Source organism: Coturnix japonica, chromosome 3 (assembly GCF_001577835.2).
Source record: "Coturnix japonica isolate 7356 chromosome 3, Coturnix japonica 2.1, whole genome shotgun sequence".
Lineage (NCBI taxonomy): Eukaryota > Metazoa > Chordata > Aves > Galliformes > Phasianidae > Coturnix > Coturnix japonica.
The window spans coordinates 18,345,029-18,362,695 of NC_029518.1; the positions used below are offsets into that span (position 1 = coordinate 18,345,029).

Genomic DNA, 17,667 nt, shown 5'->3' on the forward strand with positions numbered 1-17,667 from the left:
CTTTCATCAAACATATGGTTCAAAAAGAACAAGAGTGTAACACAGCTCAAACATTCAGATTGTTCATCTCAAAAAAATCAGATGAAAAACTTCTTGATGGGACCTTAACATTGGTCTTTTCCCACTGTTGATCTGTTTTACAGGTAGTTGTAGGGAAAGACATCTTGTTTCTTTCTCTGCTAGTCAGAGGCTTTCTCAGCAATCCAGAGTCTGCAGACAGGATGTCTCTACTGTGGAAGCTGATGCAATATGATTTGTCTTGACTGACAAATAATATTGAATGCTTCATTATCTTTTATGAATCATTTCTCTAATATTACTTTTTCTGAACTTGATCTCTTGATTATAGAAGGAACAACTCTATCAAATTAGTCCCTATAAATTGCCACTCACAGAAATACTGGACAATCACTAAGGTTGAGATGCCCTAAAATATCCAAATATGAAATGTAATTAAATATTAGGAAGAAAAAAAAGAGTAGTATAGAGGGGTGTCTGGAACTTCACTGTCAGTGTTAAACTTGATATTTGTATGATGATTGAGCAGCATACCATTATGGAAATCTCATTTTTAAAATTAAGCACGAACAGTAAACATTTTAAAGTGTCTTACTATGAGAGTGGGAATACAAGTTTCTGAATATTTCCAACACAGTACAAACACGTCCTAGAAAGGCATAACAACAGCACTTCCATAGTAAGAAAAATACAAGAAAATCATGAAACAGTGTGATTTAAAAAAAAAAAAAAAAAAAAGTAACGCCTGTTAGTAAAGCATTTGTCACAATCAGAAAAATATTTAGGACAAATAAGGTTTTCCTCAGCTATGCCCAAAAAACTTCCTGTTCTTCTACCTGTTTTGAGTGCCACCAGCAAGGTGCCTTTCCCTACAAATGTTCTCTTTCTATAGAAAAGTAGTTGCTCATCTCTCAATTCTAAATCATCATCATGAAACAGAAAGCCTAACCTAGGACTCTAAATTATTTTTCCTATTATAATCTCCAAAACCTAATCATGGAGTTTGATTCATCTGCCAACTGCAGTTCCTGCAGCTTCACCCTTCAAACGCAGCACAGTCCTCACTCTCTGAAACACACTCATGTTCTTTCATACCAATAAAACGTACTGAACAAAACCTCAAATTTGTACCATACCCTTCAATATAAAATTCAGTCTCTCATGTTCAAGTAATGAATCTGTCCACACAAACCTTTGTTGTTCCTGCAAATATGTCTACAGAAATAAAAAGCAAGAAAAATGTTGGTGCCATAGCCCAAAATCAGCTGCTTTAGTAGGATTCAGATGTTTTTTCCCCCTAACAAAAACACTATTGCTAACACCACAGCTTCTGCAACACTTAGGTACTTTTAATCCTTTCATTTCAGCATCTCTACTTTATTTTGATATTACCCCCTCCTAGCAGCAATTGCTCAGTTAAAGTGTGTGCATTTCAGATAACTTTAATTCCTTTCTTCTTTGTTTACTGCAGTAGAATTGTGCTGGCTACTGCTCCTTTCATCCAACCCTTAGAAAACCATCTTTCGAAAGCTGCAGGATTAAAAATGAAAAGTATGGAATATCAACTTCTCCAAATCTTCATGGACTTATAGTGGACAAGAAGGGACTATTAGTTTAGCTAAATTTCTAATCTGTATTTCATATTTATAGACACAAAAATTCTGAACAATTCAACAGCAACTACTAATTAGCACTTAGAGGTTCAGCAAAGTGCAGGGTAATTGTTTCGCCAGCAATGACTGCAAGAGCAGACATAAAAGCTGTTTAGGAGGACAAACAATATTTAATAAGAATCTGTCATAAGCCATTACAAATTCATAGACTTGCAGATTATCTGTGTGAAGAGACATCACCTCGCAGTAAAATACAGCATTCCAGAAAAGTGCAAGACTAATTTTATATTTTTTATTTTTTTTGTGCAGTATAAGAAAATATCACTTTGGGGCTCTGTTGAATATAATAAATTCCATAGAAAGATATCAAAATTAAAAGAAAAAAAAGTCATGATGGGGTAAAACAGATCAATAAAACAGATAATGGACTCTTGATCTAGTAAGCACATTTTCTGTGGCCAGCGCTCAACCAGAGAGCAGATACATGGTCAGAGAGGTTGTTCCTCAGGCTGAAGAATTACACTTTCCAATTGCAGTGTCCAAATGTGGAGCAAGGTTTACACCCTCTAATTTATATCCTCTCACATTCATCACTCTTTCTTATGTGAGGAAAAGAACAGAGCAAGCCAGAGAGCAGAATTTTCTTTGCCTCCCACAGTAGCACTGCCACGCGTGAATTAGCATTTTCAGATCCATTTCAAGAGAAGAAAGGGCTTAACCTAATGATGACACTGGCAGATTTCAAAAAGCAAATCTAAAATTAGACTCAGAGTGCCAGCAGGTCAAATTGGTGTGATTTTAGAGTGGGTGCTAGGAATGTATAATCAAAGACCTTTTAAAGCTATTAGAATCGTGGATGTTATTCCCTCTAGGAAATACCTTCTAATACCTTGGAAATGTTACCTACTTAAAGAGCAGAGTTATAGGCTCTAATAGCTTCTGATTTCACCTGCTCTTGTTTAAGTAAAAAAAGACCGACACCAAAACCAACCAATATTAAAAGATCAATCATTATATTGAAAAACAGATTTCAGTCTTAAATTAAGCTGCTTTTTAAGCTATTATTCAACTATCACATGAAATTAGATTAACCCTATGTAATCATATGGATCACTGATGGAGAACTTTTTCTTGGTTCCGTAACTAAACAATTATAGCTACATACTGTAAGGTATCATCTAATGTGTCATCAATTAAAGTGATCAATGCAGACACTAGGGGTACTTGATCATGCTGGTAGTACTGTTCCACAGAGCTTGCAGTCTAAATCAGCAAAACATACAAAGGAGGAGAGCAGTCAAGGGATTCAAACAACACATCGCAAGCACCATGCTGGTTCCTTAATCATTTGTTTGCTGTGATGTTTGTGATGTCTGTGATGTTGTTTGATGTGACACCACACAGCAAAAAGCCTCAAAGGCATGTGAACAAAGGTTGTCCATCCATGTTTTCCCTGATAACTTCTTTTGTGCCATACTACCCAAAGAACATAGACAGAAAGCCATTACCAACAGATGACCCAATGACATAGTTTAAGAATAAAGGCTTGAAGATTTGCAGGATAATAAATTCTCAGTATGGCTAGCGCTAGAAGTTTAAGAAGAAATTACTAACTGAAATATCTAAATTTGGACAAGAAGCAGCAGCAACCAAAGGCAAGAAGAGAAAACCTCTCCCTGTCCTGTGGTCTCTTCATATAGTGAAACTTTTTAAGGGTTAACAAAATACTAAGATACAAAAGAAATTATTTAACCAAAAGCAAGCTTCTGTGGACTAAAATAAGCTATACAACTGACCCTAGTGACTGAGCCATTCCTGAGAAGTATTTAATTCAGATTACAGGAGAAAGTAAAAGAGATTTAAGAAAACCTCTGTAGCAAGAGGTGATGACAGCAGTAAATTATTCAGAAGCTGGAGTCTGGCCATCAGAGGCCAGAGAGGACCCAAGAGTGACATAACAATCTCCTCCCTTCTTTACTTACAGTTTGAGGCATCCTCATGACATTCTAGGAGATAAGAAATATCACTAGTGTTTTCAAATACCATCATCCTTAACCAATTTAGCTTTAACAGTGGATGTTAGAACTTAAAACATACATTTTATAGAAAATAATACCATATTCTGCTAAAAAGAAAGAAAGAAAAAAAAAAAAAGCTTCATTCAAAGCTTAAAGGAATAAGCCAGTTTAGAATTCTAATCTTTAGGATTAAAGTATCTTATAAAATGCATCGAAGTTGTGTTTTTTACTACACAGATTCCTTGTTAGTTCCTATCTATTCATCTAAATATTAAACTGATACTTCCACGCGGAGTGCCCTAGCACAGTGAATTACCCATACCAGGTGGTTTTGAGTAAGAATAGCTGCAGGTGACCATCAAATTCCTGTCTACCAGCTGAGGCAGAAATTTACACAGGCTGTATGGTTGCAATGAAACATTCACCATAAAGATGTCTATACAAAAATCTCTTATCCTGGCCCTGGTTACCAGTCCAGCAAGAACATTGGAATCCCACACATGCAGAACAGGGAGAAAAGCATATCCCTAACAGTGAAACTGTCCGCAGATTTTCCCCCATGAAACCAAAAAGCCAAAGCTAAACTCTTATTTACATCAGACAACACTGCTCACTGTTTCTCCTAAAAGATAAATAAAGAGAAAAAAACAAGAACACACCAGTTGGCCTCAGCTAGAACAGAGCAGCTTTCAGACTGTCAGTTAACTAAAAGGGAATTGTTATTTATCACTCTCTTGTACAGCTCCAGACTAAAATTTTACAAGACGTTCTCACAGAAGAACATCTTAAGAACAAAACACTACTTATCATACACTTTTAAGGGCTAATAGTTCTACTTCCCCACGTATTTACTGATCATTAACTTACACACAGCAGATAGTTGCCTTTCTGTGAGTTTCAGCCCATTTTATTCACACCTGGGGAAACACTGAAGTATTCATTTATCAAAATCAATATGATCAGAAAAGGGCAGCTGATGAACAAACACACAGAACACACCTGTGCTGTTCACCACTTAATGCCTCTTAAATAAAAATATTTTAAGTCATCAGAACATAACCATTTCACTCAACTGCACTTGCATTAGCAGTTCAAATCAGTTTTTAAACACATTTTGTTCTCTTTATCTGAAAAAAATTGCACATGCAGGTTATATCTATATTAACACGAACATAAAAAGGTACTAACAAAAAATACAGACATTGGACCCAAATTGAGATGCAAGTAAATCAAGCCTGCAGCAGCACCCCTTACACTCTGCTTGCAGTTGCAGTAATTGATCCAGGTCTTGCAAAAAGGATGATAAGGTTATCTAGCTTCCCATTTGGTTTATCATGTTTGTTTTTGTTTGTTTGTTTGTTTGTTTTTGTTTTGTTTTTTGGTGGGTTTTCGTTGCTGTTACAATAGAGCCAAGATGCTAAAAATAATAAGCCAATAATACGTAGAAATCACTCAATGCATACAACATATTTATGAAGCACTAGCAGATGCTTTAATACTGTTTTACTCCCTGTTGCGCCAGTGGCGCAACACATCAGATGTCATATCTTCACAAAAGATGTGTGAAGAAAAGAAGCTCACTTCACAAAAACTCTAATCCCTTCTAGGCTGTCAGTACAAATTCCCTTCCATATTCTTTGGGAAAAAAAAAAAAGTAAATATCTTCAAAATATCATTGGAACATAACCCATGAACTTAGTTTATGAATTACTTCTTCAGATAAGGTTACATAGACTAGATGCCTAAGATGCTGTAATGTGTTGCAAAGTACAGCAGTGACAACAGAGTAGCACAATCCCACGCTGCAGGAAGGGAAGACTTAATCAAGTACAACAACCGCAGGCACAGAAAACAGAGACAGAAACTACTTACCTTCAGAAAACCTCAGGTACACAGGGATCTTCAGTGAGATGCTCTTGCCTCTACTGACAACCCTTAAGCAAGGTCTGGGAAGGGGGGACCCTGACTCCACCAGGTGCAATCACTCAGGTACATTGCTTGCATCTGAGATCCCCTGGGTTGGCCCTGCCTTCCCACCAGGTGCTCAATCACTGCTTCAGGCCATGACTCAGCATTTCCGCTATAGACAGTGTGTGTGGTTTTGTTTTATTTTTTGTTTTAAATAGATCTGAAAACCACTTTGTAACTTCATAGAAGCAGGTTTTCTGTCCTATGCTTCTCCACATTCATTGCTACAATTAAAAGTAACACCAAAAACATGTTTTACATGAGGAGGAATGCAATCAAACTGAACTTGTATTTTAATGTTGCATTGAAATAAAAGCAGTCTGAAGTTCATGGCAACCTTCACTTCCAGATAAACAAGGAATCTATAAAGCACACTAACTTAATATCCTTACTTGTTTGCCAGTTCCTTCAACAGTGTTTTAGATGTTTTCATAGCATAGTCAGCTTCCCAATCTAGATGCAGCCTACAAACACATCTCCTCAATGGTGCATGTGACAACCACACCTACAGAAAGCTAGCAGCTCCAGACCAGTTCACAAGCATGCAACTGAGTGAAGAGAAAGCCCATCCTGACCAATGAAGCCATCTTTGTTGGGTACTAGTTCTACAGTGAGTACGCAGCAACGGAACACCAGGCCCCAGCTGTTCTCTGTGAACACTCATCACTTCCCCAAGCCATCCAGGCAGGGCACCCAGAGGCACACCTGGGGATTGGGAGCACATTATCTAAGCATTAAACACAGCCTCTGTACAACATAACCAATCATTTTCAGACCTTAGTTTGCAGGAGGATAAACAACTACTACCTACATTCAGGTTAACTGGATAAAATAAATAAACAAGCAACAGATAAAGGCATACAGAGGGCAAGCCCTTTTCTAGTATAAAAGAGTATACCTCTCTACCTTCTGGCCACTTTGCAAAGGCACTCAGTGGAAGACATTCCAACTTTTAGAACTGAAAACTTTTCTACCAAAGGCATCTAAATAAGTGCCTTGCTTTCTAAAGCGATTAGGAGGCAGGAATCCCAGCTGAAATGGTCAGCTTAACTTTCAATACAGATTACTGCCCAACATGCTGAAAATATATTGTTGGGCCACACAACAAATAAAGAAAGAAACAAACAAATAAATGATCTGGTATTGACTATGGCTGCCATTCCCTTTTCAAAAGCTGGTCCTGGTTAGCAGCTCAACTAAACAGTAAGTGCAAACAGCTGTAAATAAAGCAACGTATCATGGTAAACAGCTTAACACACTTAAAGCAGAATTTACAAACAGCTCATCCTGTTAGGACGTACACACTGCATACAGGTGCTTTTATTTTGACCTCTAACCACTAAGCATTCAGTGGTTCCAATTTTGTGATTTCTTGTTCAGTTGAAACAAAGCACAAAATGTTTCCTTTTTTTTTTTTTTTCCAGAATTTTCCAACATCCCGCAGTTCTTGTTTGTATACAGGATTTGAGGTTCTTGTGGTTAGTTGCACCATTTCTGATGCAATTATAAAAATAAACAAAAAGGAAAGCAGGAAATAATTTCATTCATCCTAGCACTCTGCAAACAGCATAACCATATTCAGTGGTTCTTCCTGGCAGCCCTTCCTTTATTGACAGCAACAAGCTTTCATAACTTGGAAATTAAAAAGAACATGATTGGGAGGCTCAGAAAGTCTACACTGATCAGCTGGTGAAGAGAAATCTAAATAAAGAAAACAAAATCCAGTTCCATTAGCACAATAGCTTTAACAGAGTAAGCTGTGAAAATTTCAGTGCTCATTTGCAGTGTAAATTGGGGACTGTGTCATAACTGACAAATTGACATTTTCACTCCATAGCAAGACTTAAGCAGAACTGTGCTAAGTGTAGTTTTTAGGAAATTGCTGAAGATACAGAAAAGTGATAGAAAGCTACGTAGTGGGATAAAAAGACTAAAAAAAATGCAAAACAGTGCAAAATAATAGTAATAATAATATGGAATGTCAAAATACAGCATCCCTTTGTACCAACTACAGCAAAATTTTTTTTTTCCTAAATTTTCCTAAACCTTGCCAGGTCAACAAATTTTCCCACACATTCACACTACTCAGATGCTACACCACCCTAAGGTTTTCTAATACAGTTAATAATTTGAACAGTATCACGAGAAATATCAGGTCTATGGCCCACAAAATATGCAAGTACCTCCAACTTACCAGACACCTGTGTGTCACAACAAGGCCAGAAGAAAAAATAGTTTTTATATATGCCATTAAATCTCCTGTAAACTTTGCCATCTCATAAACTTGCTCTCATTAACTTTCAGAGAGGGTGGCCATGCACCAGAACAGCCTGCCCAGGGCTGTAGATGTGGCCCCAAGCTGCCAGAGTTCTGGAAGCATTTGGACAATGCTCTCAGACAGAGGGTCTGATTTTTGGGTGGTCCTGTGTGGAGATCAGAGTTAAACCCAGTGATGCATATGCCCTTCCCAACTCTAGCTATTCAATGGTTCTGTGATTTAGAGCCAGCCTTGTTGACTACTCTGGAATGTACTGGGAACACTTGGTCCTTTCCATCTCTTCGTCTCAATCTTTTGGGTCAGTGAGGCTCACCTTCTTTTCTCTCATTCAGCACATGGCTTTTCTCATATATAATCCTTCAATATTGGTCTTTGACGGAGTTCTTCATCTAATATAGTTTCCTTTCACTGTGGTCCATCCAAAACCACTTTCCAGACTCCATTACTCCCAACAGTCTTATCCTAATTTATTGCCTCTGAACCTCATATAGTCTGAGTATTATCTCCTCACCATCAGGGTCAGATAAACCCTCTTTTGCATTGTCTGAACAAATGCAGGGGAAAATTGAGGGCAGAGTGGTAATACACTCTCTGCTCACTGTTCCTGAGAGAAATAATTACAGAAGAAATCTTGCTTAGTCTCTGTAGTTCTGGAAAAGAGTAAGCTCTGTATAGATGAAATATTTGGAGAATTTTGTTGTCAAATCCTCAGAGCACAGGTGAGCCACTATTTGTCAACAGACAGTAACTGGGTCAAATTCTTTACAGGAGCAATAAAAGAATTACAAGAGAAAAAATAGTTTGGAAAATGAGAGATGAAGAAACAGGTTTAGTTCAAGCTTCTTCAGAGCCACAGTGTGGGGAAGGGAAGGGAAGCACAGTACTAGCTGAGAGGAAGAAGGAATTCTGAAGAGATTTTTGAGTGATATTTTTAAACCAAATATCTCTGTTGACATTTAGTCAGGTGAGATATACATATTTAACACACTTTGCAAACAGACGTGAAATCGCTGTATGACAGCAAAAGCTTTCCGTGAAGTCCTGGGCAGGGAGAGTAAATGATGGAAAATGCATTTCGATCACATTCCCCAGCAATATCAGATCACAACTCTTAACTGCTTATTATCTGCATTGCTCTGCAGCTAGTCTTATGAGCTGGTTATACTCAGCTTTCCCCTAGATACATCCATCTGAGAGCTAAATGAAGCCTGGACATGCATTGAGGCTACGTGTAGAGGACAAGATCAATGACTCTACTTCCAAAAAAATCTTATTTGCTTTGGAAAAGGAGCCAAAGAAGATGATTTTGAGTTGATGACTCTTCAGAGAAACAGATCCTCAAAAGCCATTACTTTCCAATGTGCAGCATGTAACTAAGCTCACATAAGCCATAGTCCCACATGTATTTCTGAACATTGCTATGGTGGGGGAAATCACACATCAGAATACTTTGGGGGCAAATATATTTTATGGTATTTACTTTCAGGAGGTTTTCATTACCCTTCTCTCTTTGATCACCTCGGCATCTGCACTTTACTCTTGTGTTTGCTTTCCCTCATTTCCCTCACTTTCACACAAGCCACGGAAATCCCAACATTTATATTCTGATCAGCAAATTGGAGTTATCTTTTGAAATGAATTTTTTAAGCTCATGTTCAATAGCCTCTGCTTTTGGGAATAACTAAGGTGCAATAGTCCCGTGATTTTGTTCTGCTTCAGTTCTCAGAACATGGTTCTCAGTGTTGGAAAGTGGATGTGGGTTTCTTATGCAGGAACAACAGAAGATGATGAAAAAATAAAGTCTGAAGGGAGAAGTTTTTGAAATAGGAATCCATGTCTCCGCACAAAAGTTTTAGGGGGCATCTAGTTCAAAATGATTTAAAAACAGTGTTTCAGGTAGTCTGAACGCTTCCTTTTGTTTATGAGCTATTATGACAACTCTAACATAAGTCTATGACACTTGCAACTTTTTTGAACTAAGGGAACACATTCTGCAGCATCACTTGCAATTTTTTTACCTGCATGATAATTTGACATAATAGGTGATACATTCTGATTATCAACAATAGTTATCCTTCCGTAATAACAAACATATTTTGGATATTTTAGCAATCAAGACATTATTCTTTTACTCTGTATTTCAAAAACACAGTGAAATGGCACCAGAAGGGATAGATTTCGTGGCAAGTTTATTTTAAATCAATAAGCAATGTAATAATAGTTTATAATATACCCTGACTTCGCAAGAAAATCTTGGAGTCAGGCAATGGGAAAATGGCAGGAAAAAAAAAGATTTTTCTTACAGTGGAACTGCATTTTGAAACTGCATATCTAATCACAAATCTCAAAGTGAAAAATCAAGTTCAGATTTCTAGTCAAACTTATTAAATATTTTTCAGTGCTTTAGCTGCCTGCAGTTCACAACTGTTCCCTAAAACATACATATTCACAAATAGTTCCCTTTATTTATTTATTTTTTAATTTAACAACAACAATAATTTCTTTGCATTTTTTAATACTTACTAGGATTTAGACTCAACCAACATAGCTATATTTCCATAGCTAGCTACATAAAACTAAGCTAAACTCAGACATAATTGAACTAGACTAGAGGTTCAAGTACCAATGAGAAGTCCAGGTTCAAAAGTCAACAGCTGGTGGAAAAAAAGTGGAAAAAGAACAAAAGGTAATGATGTGTTCTTCCCCTTTTGATTTGTAGGAAGCTATTAACAACTATGCTCGGACACCAGTACAGATGCCAAGTATCCTTGTGCTAGGTACTCACAAAGCTCCATGAATTCACTCCCATGTAGACACAGCCCTTTTTGAAAAGACATGCTCTAGGAAACTACAGCTACTGATGAGGTTGTTGGCATTCCTGACATGCTCTCAACTGCTACTTAAGATGCTCTGGCTTCCAGGAATCCAAATAAGTGCCTTCTGCTATATTTCTGCTTGTGATGCTTGAAAAAGTCATTACTGACTGGCTGGAGTAGAAGCAAAAATAGTATGGGTATTTGAGATGAAGATCTTTAGGAGTTTTCATGATACAGAGTCTGACATCTTTCATGTGCTAGAATAGCAGCCATTTGTGAGAGAGACCACTAAGCTCCAGACCTCAGTAGGTCTCCCTTGGTTTTCGTTTGTTTGCTTTGTTTTGTTTTTCTAGATACAGGTCGCAAGCATGCAGAAAGAGGGGTTTCATTTCCTACTATGTTGCTAATAGGAAGCTTTATCAGGACCTGAAATACAAATTGCTGGAGAGAGGGTGTTATCTGCCTGTTCCTGAGTTAAGCTATGTATTGAAGAAAGAAATCTAGAGAATAAAAATGTAGCTGGAGAGGCAATAATGAGCCCTTACAATAAGAAGATGAGACATAAAGATTGTTTTCTACTCTTCCTCAGCACTATATCCAGCTTTATTATTCAGTTACTTTTTTCTCACATTTCCTCACAATCCTCTTTTTTCTTCTCCTTGCACATTTGGTCCAAATAATATAGGCACTTTTTGGTAGAAAAAAATAAAAGTATCTTTTGCATTTAGCAGCATGTGCAGAATCCCAAAGAACAATGCAATAATGTATTTCATAAACAATGTCAGTATTCCTATTATCCGTTGTTACTCTTTCCCCGATTAAGGGCTATCTAAAAGTGCTCCATACACACAGAGTAATCACATGGCTTACCATTTCTTTGTCAAGATGAGCCATATTTGTTCTAGAAACACAATCACAAGAGAAAACATCTAAGTAAACAAAACCCATAGCCAGCCTGGTCACTTCATGAAACAAGTCTTAAGCTGTTCCACAGAAGCAAACGCAAAGCCAAAACCAGACTACTGAAACTCAGTATAAAAAGCTATCAAGCATCTTCTCTACTAAGTAGTGTCATGTGACACTGTCTGACTCTGACCTCTCAACTAAATCCACGTCTTTGGAAACATCCAGTAACATTCACAGAATCACCAGTGTTGGAAAAGACCTCTAAGATCATCCAGTCCAACCACCCACCCATCACCAGTATTTCCTACTAAACCACATCCCTCAATACAACATCTAATCATTTCTTGCTTTTGCCATTGTTACTTCTGCATTTGTTATCTGGCTTTGACTCTCAGCAAATAGCAAGTCACCACCCAAGAGCCTTTTGGCAGCCCACAGGAGATCCAGAGCAGAAAGGACAGACAACTCTGGACTGCTTCCAACAGCCATCAAAATACATGGTCAATATTTTTCACCTAAATGCTTACAATTGCTATGATACGATAATAACAGTAAAACAATAACTTATTGCTTAGGTAAATGCTAAAGTTCTATTTGCGATTCTCTCCCCCCAGGAATCAAACATCATGGGGATGCAAGTGGTGCTATCATTGAAGAAGGGCTTGGAAAAAATATAATCCATAAAGAAATTACTGGTTTCACTGAAATTCCTTGGATCCTGAGATATCAGCAGGAGGAGTGTGGTCTACAGAAAAATCATAATAATAAGAGGTTTAGAAAAGCAGAGAATCTGCTGCAACACTGGAAAGTTATCATTTTCTGTGAACAGTAGCAATTTATTTTTTCTATTCAAGTACTTATTTGAGGCATTCAGTCTAAAGGACATCGTTTTTATAGATTTCATTCATATTTATAAATCACTTTTACAAATTATTTCTGTTGTTTCATGAATTTACAAGGTTGTGTCCTGGTTCATAGAGAATATCTGTAGCGTTAGACTGAAGCTCATGGCAATACTCTAGAGATGCTCATAAACTGCATTTTTAAACTCTGGAGAATTTCAAATATCAAGTTGCAGGATCACCATATGCCCCCAAGTTGGAAGGAATGCCTTCACATTCAAAAGGTTACTCAGATATGAAAAGATCATGTTCTGAACACAAAAGCAGTTGATGACATGTCATAATGTAAAGAGTAAGGGAAAGCACAGTCAATTGTTAGGCTTGTTGCTGTTTTCCTGGGAGATCCACAATTCCAAAGGCTTTTCATGACAGCTGCATTTTTCTGTCATAGCACGAGCCCTCTGAACCTCCAGGAAGATGGCTCACAGCAGCAAGACAATGCCAAACTGTTACAGCTGTAGTGTACACACAGAGTCCAGAGATCCTAAGAATAAAATCCCCAAATTGCACCTGATCAGGACCTCCCCTCAGAAGGCTTCCCGATGAAAAGCACTGCTGCTCCAAAGACTAAATATTTCTCAGAAAGCTTTTTCCTAGATTTTCTTATGTTTTCAATTACAAAACCTGAAATACATATTTACAGTTGCGCAGTGTGACCTGATTCTGACTACTCTGGTTTGAAGAAATGACCTGAAATATTAATTTTCAAACGTATTTCCTATTGGGTTATCTTGTCTCCTGAGGACTGTGGATCACAGGGCTGGGCTGGATCCATTTACAGATGGCCCTCTCTCCACACAGGACTCACACATGTTTTGGTAGAATCAGTTCAATAAATTAAATCAGGAAACATTTTGACTTAGAAAGACCTTAAAGTTTTATTTAGAAATGAAATAAAATGTGAAACAAAATGTTCCACTGCTTTAAAACAATGTTTTGAATTAATCAAGTCCCTGAACATTTTTCATATTTTTTTATTCCTATCCACAACTGCAAACAACATTAAGCACTTTCTATGGGACCATGGACACTTGTAATGACGCGCTCTAATTAAAATATCCTAATGAGTAAGAAGTAAGTAATCTAGAAATAAACCACAATGAACTGCAAAATGTATTGCCAGTTTTGATAAGCACGCAGTTTTAAAATAGAAAATAAATTTACAACATCAAGCTTCACACTGTCAGAAGACGGTAATGAGATTGATTGTAAAGATACGCCTTCAAGGCTTTTGCTTTCCTTTATATTTTAACTGGATAAAATTACATTTTTCAATATTTACAATCAGCTGGTAACCTCAGTAAGGTCAGAGATGTACTCTATGCTGTCACTAAACCGTGGCTTAGTTACTCTGTATGTGAAAAGATATTACACCTACTCGCAAGATTTACACATTTTATATATGTATGCATATAAACAGCCACAAAAATACAGTACATATGCATTTGTATATAAAGAAGAAACAAAAGGATGTAAAAAGAACATGTATAATATTTACAACAACATGAAAATTGCACATTACTCTAGCCACACAGATCTCAAATTTTCTCATCTGATTTCTTCCTCAAATGTCCAGTCCCCATTCTGGGTGCCCATCCAATGACTTGGGAGCTACACTGCATCTTTGAACTATTTACCATGTGCACTATATTTTAGTCAAGGGGAAGAAACTGAAAGGTCAAATGCTGTTCTGCTCACACCTGCCCAGAGGGACAGCGATGCTTTTGTGCAGAAAGGATGCAGAAAACTCAATAGGCTTGTGAACATGGACAAATCACCCTACAGCTTCCCAAATGCAGCAGAAGCCTCAAAGTAAGCTTCTAAATGTGAATCTGCCCACCAACACAGTGTTCATAACAGAATAAGTTGAACTGAATCCTTACCATGTTGTCATCTTATTCAAAACTTAGAGAAAATGACACAGAGTTGGAAACAGACTTGAAATTCTGTACATCTCAGTCAAGGTTTAATGCACATGTGCTTTAAATCACGCCCTATTTAACACTTATGATTACACAGTTGACCAAATTCCCCACAGAAAATGTTTCCACAGCCTCTTCTAATCACCTCACAGAAACCTACATTTGTCTTCTATTGCAGAACAATTTACTCAGCTAGGGATCCTTAAAGACAGCTCTCACATCTGCACCTGAAGCTAAAAAAAGAACTCTAGTTTAAAATAAATTAATAAATAAAATTTAGTATTTGGAAAATATACCATTGACAAATATATGCACACAATGGAAATCAAAAGAGATTCAGCTCATTTACTATAAAAAGGTAATAAGCTGTGTCCTACCTATGGTGGTTATAACAGTGCCAGCAAAGAAGAAGGAACTTCCCAAGTCCCAGTGACTGATCTGAGTAGATGTGTTTCCTAAAGGTATGATTCCTGCATTTATTGCTGCCACTACTTGCTGCAAGTTTAAAAAGATTTTTGTCAATATTCATGAAACATTGATATTAATATACATTACATTAAGATAAGTAATTTATTTAACCCCAGCAATAAACCACAAAAAGACAAGTGTTGGGTTGCTCAAGTTTTATCACTCAGGCTAGGATTTATTGCTCAGAATACACACTTGAGCACGTTAGTGAGCTGCAGAGCTGTGAGCTCTACAGTACTAAGGCAAAATGAACACAATACCCACACAGTCTACAAGAGTCATGTTAACTGCGTGACAAACACGATTATTTTTACTGGTGTAACATTTTAATGAAGAAAAATGTGCATTAGACAAAAATTTACAATTACATTTCCCAAAATATTCATCTATTGAGTTAGGAAAGCAAATTTATTTTTTAAAAGACAATCATTTTAGAACTCCAAGAAGAAAAAAATCACCATGCATTATTTTGGATCAAATGAACTCTAAGTAATTAAAATATTTCTTTAAAATAGACAATTCAGTAATGAAAGGTGTATAATTACAGCTATAGTGATAAAACCGCCCCTGTATCAGTTGCAAATCCACGGTCAAGTACCAAACACGTATATCTCTAAGCTTAAACAACTACATACTTCATAAATATTGTTCTTGAAAAAGTCAGTTCCAGCAGCTGAAATGAGCAAGCAGGACATTTATGGCATTTTCAGAATCTTGAGAAATATGAAACATTTTCTACACTGGCGATGTCACCTACTGTACACTATTTTCACACAAGAGGATTCCCGTGTAGTCTTATCTCCGTTGTAGGTAGACACCAGCAATTGAGTTAAACACCACACGTCAAGAAAACACATTTTTAAACTTGCAATAAATATTTAAAAGGGGGTTTCTTTCATAATTATGATTGTTGTAATAATAATTGGCGTTCAACAAAAGAACATCACAGGAAGCAATTCTGCAAAGCTAAAATGAACATTTTCACTAACAGATAGCTTCATCTTGGTGAGTTGTCCAAAAATAACTTTGCAGATAAAGGCATTCAGCAACAGGGTAGACCAGAATGGTTTTCTGTGTGGGCAGAAACCCCACTGTTCTGGTTTCTGATACTGCTTTGAGTGAAGCCCTCTGAAATTGTTTGATTATTTTGGAGGAAGACTGTCTTGCAGAACTAACAATCTTTTCAATCACAAAATATATCAATATTTTGCCAATTAAATTATTTTTGTCTCTAAACAGTGCTCGTGCAAGTCAGTTGGTGTGGACAGACATGACAAAATAATAGTGCTGGGATCCCCAGGCCATTGATTTTCTATGACTGGATCTCAACCAAAATCCACCGCTTCCAGTTTGCCATTGCCAAAGCTCAGATGCACAAAGCAGCCATCCCTGAAACCACGAGGATGCCACTGCCATTTTCAGCACCCAGGGTGTCAGCAGAAAATTGACAAGTCAAGTGACACAGTCAGTCAGTAACTTGGCATAGAATTTGCATTGTGTTAACCATCTATACCTTCAACTATTCATTTTAAAATGCTTTAAAATACAAGAAAGCAAGACATCCAAAATGAGGAATATTCATTCCTACTGAGGAAGAAGAAAAGAACGGGGGGAGGGAAGGTGAAGAGAGTTTAATTTTAATTTGGGTTTGAGGAAAAATGCTTCTTCCGTGTTTGTACATTACATACGACTTGGCAAATATAAGTACTGACAAGTGCTTACATTAGTTTAGAAAGAGACATATCAGATTAAGCCCCATACGGAAACTAGCCCTTATATTGATTTTGGAATTCACATAATACAGATATTCCTTTGACTTACGTACCCCAGTGTGCTACATTATGAAGCCTACTGAATACATTTTGAGTATTGTTTCATTTTAGAGAACTAAGAATTTTCATCATAAATCCCTTTAACCTGCAAGTGGGAACATGCTCTCCCGTGAGGACATCATCTGGTAAAGTGCTGGATCAACATCATTTTATAAGACCATTCGTGTTTTATTACAGTTTATCATACTGTGTGAATGCCCTATACAGAGCAAAGCACCTGTTTAGTCAGTCTAAGAAGACCAATTTTTATACAGTTCCAGATGTAATTTTTTTTTTCAGATCTTTATATCATCACCGTAAGTTTTGAAGCCAAACAACATCAATGACTTCTCTACAAAAGGCGAGCTCATCAAAGCGCTCAAAGATCCAATACAGCTATGCATTTCCTGACTGCAGTATACTACAACTACAGAATTCCAAGAAAAAAGAAACAACCCAAAACTGCTCTGTTGGGTTTGTCCTAACAAAACACAACAGATGGCTACAAAAGACAATTAGCCACTAGTATGTCTCTGATTTCAGCCAACAACTAATTACACAAAGAGTGTAGAGTCAGGGCAAGCAGGAAAGAGACACTTTCTCTTCACACAACTTCTGACCGGCACCTTTAGGAACTTTGAGTGGGAGGCTGCATGGTATTCAGATTGTTCAGGATGGATTGTCTTACCACAAATTTCACTACTTTTGGAGTCTGCATGTGTTTTGGTAGCCAAGACACACTGTGACAATGAGTTCAGCAATTTGCTCCTGGATTGTTGAAAAAATAAAACAACCAAACACTTCCTCTTCAAGATTATTTTGTATTTCATCATAATTGTATAAAGTTCTTACGCTATGAGAAATACTGAATTGAAATTTCTTATTTGTCTAATCAAAGAAATTTACTATCTTATAGACCCATCGCCTGCCTTTTCTCCGAGTTAAAA

General features: G+C 37.1%; 1 protein-coding gene across 5 annotated transcripts in view; it reads right to left on the reverse strand.

The window, feature by feature from the left end:
• KCNK2 (potassium two pore domain channel subfamily K member 2) overlaps window positions 1-17,667 on the reverse strand; it is a 168,003-nt gene that overhangs the window by 41,328 nt on the left and 109,008 nt on the right. For all 5 annotated transcript variants that reach the window (XM_015857335.2, XM_032443321.1, XM_015857337.2 and 2 more), the window contains one exon: window positions 14,819-14,936. In XM_015857335.2, coding sequence (XP_015712821.1) covers window positions 14,819-14,936 — 118 coding nt within the window. The remainder of the gene's footprint in view (window positions 1-14,818; window positions 14,937-17,667) is intronic.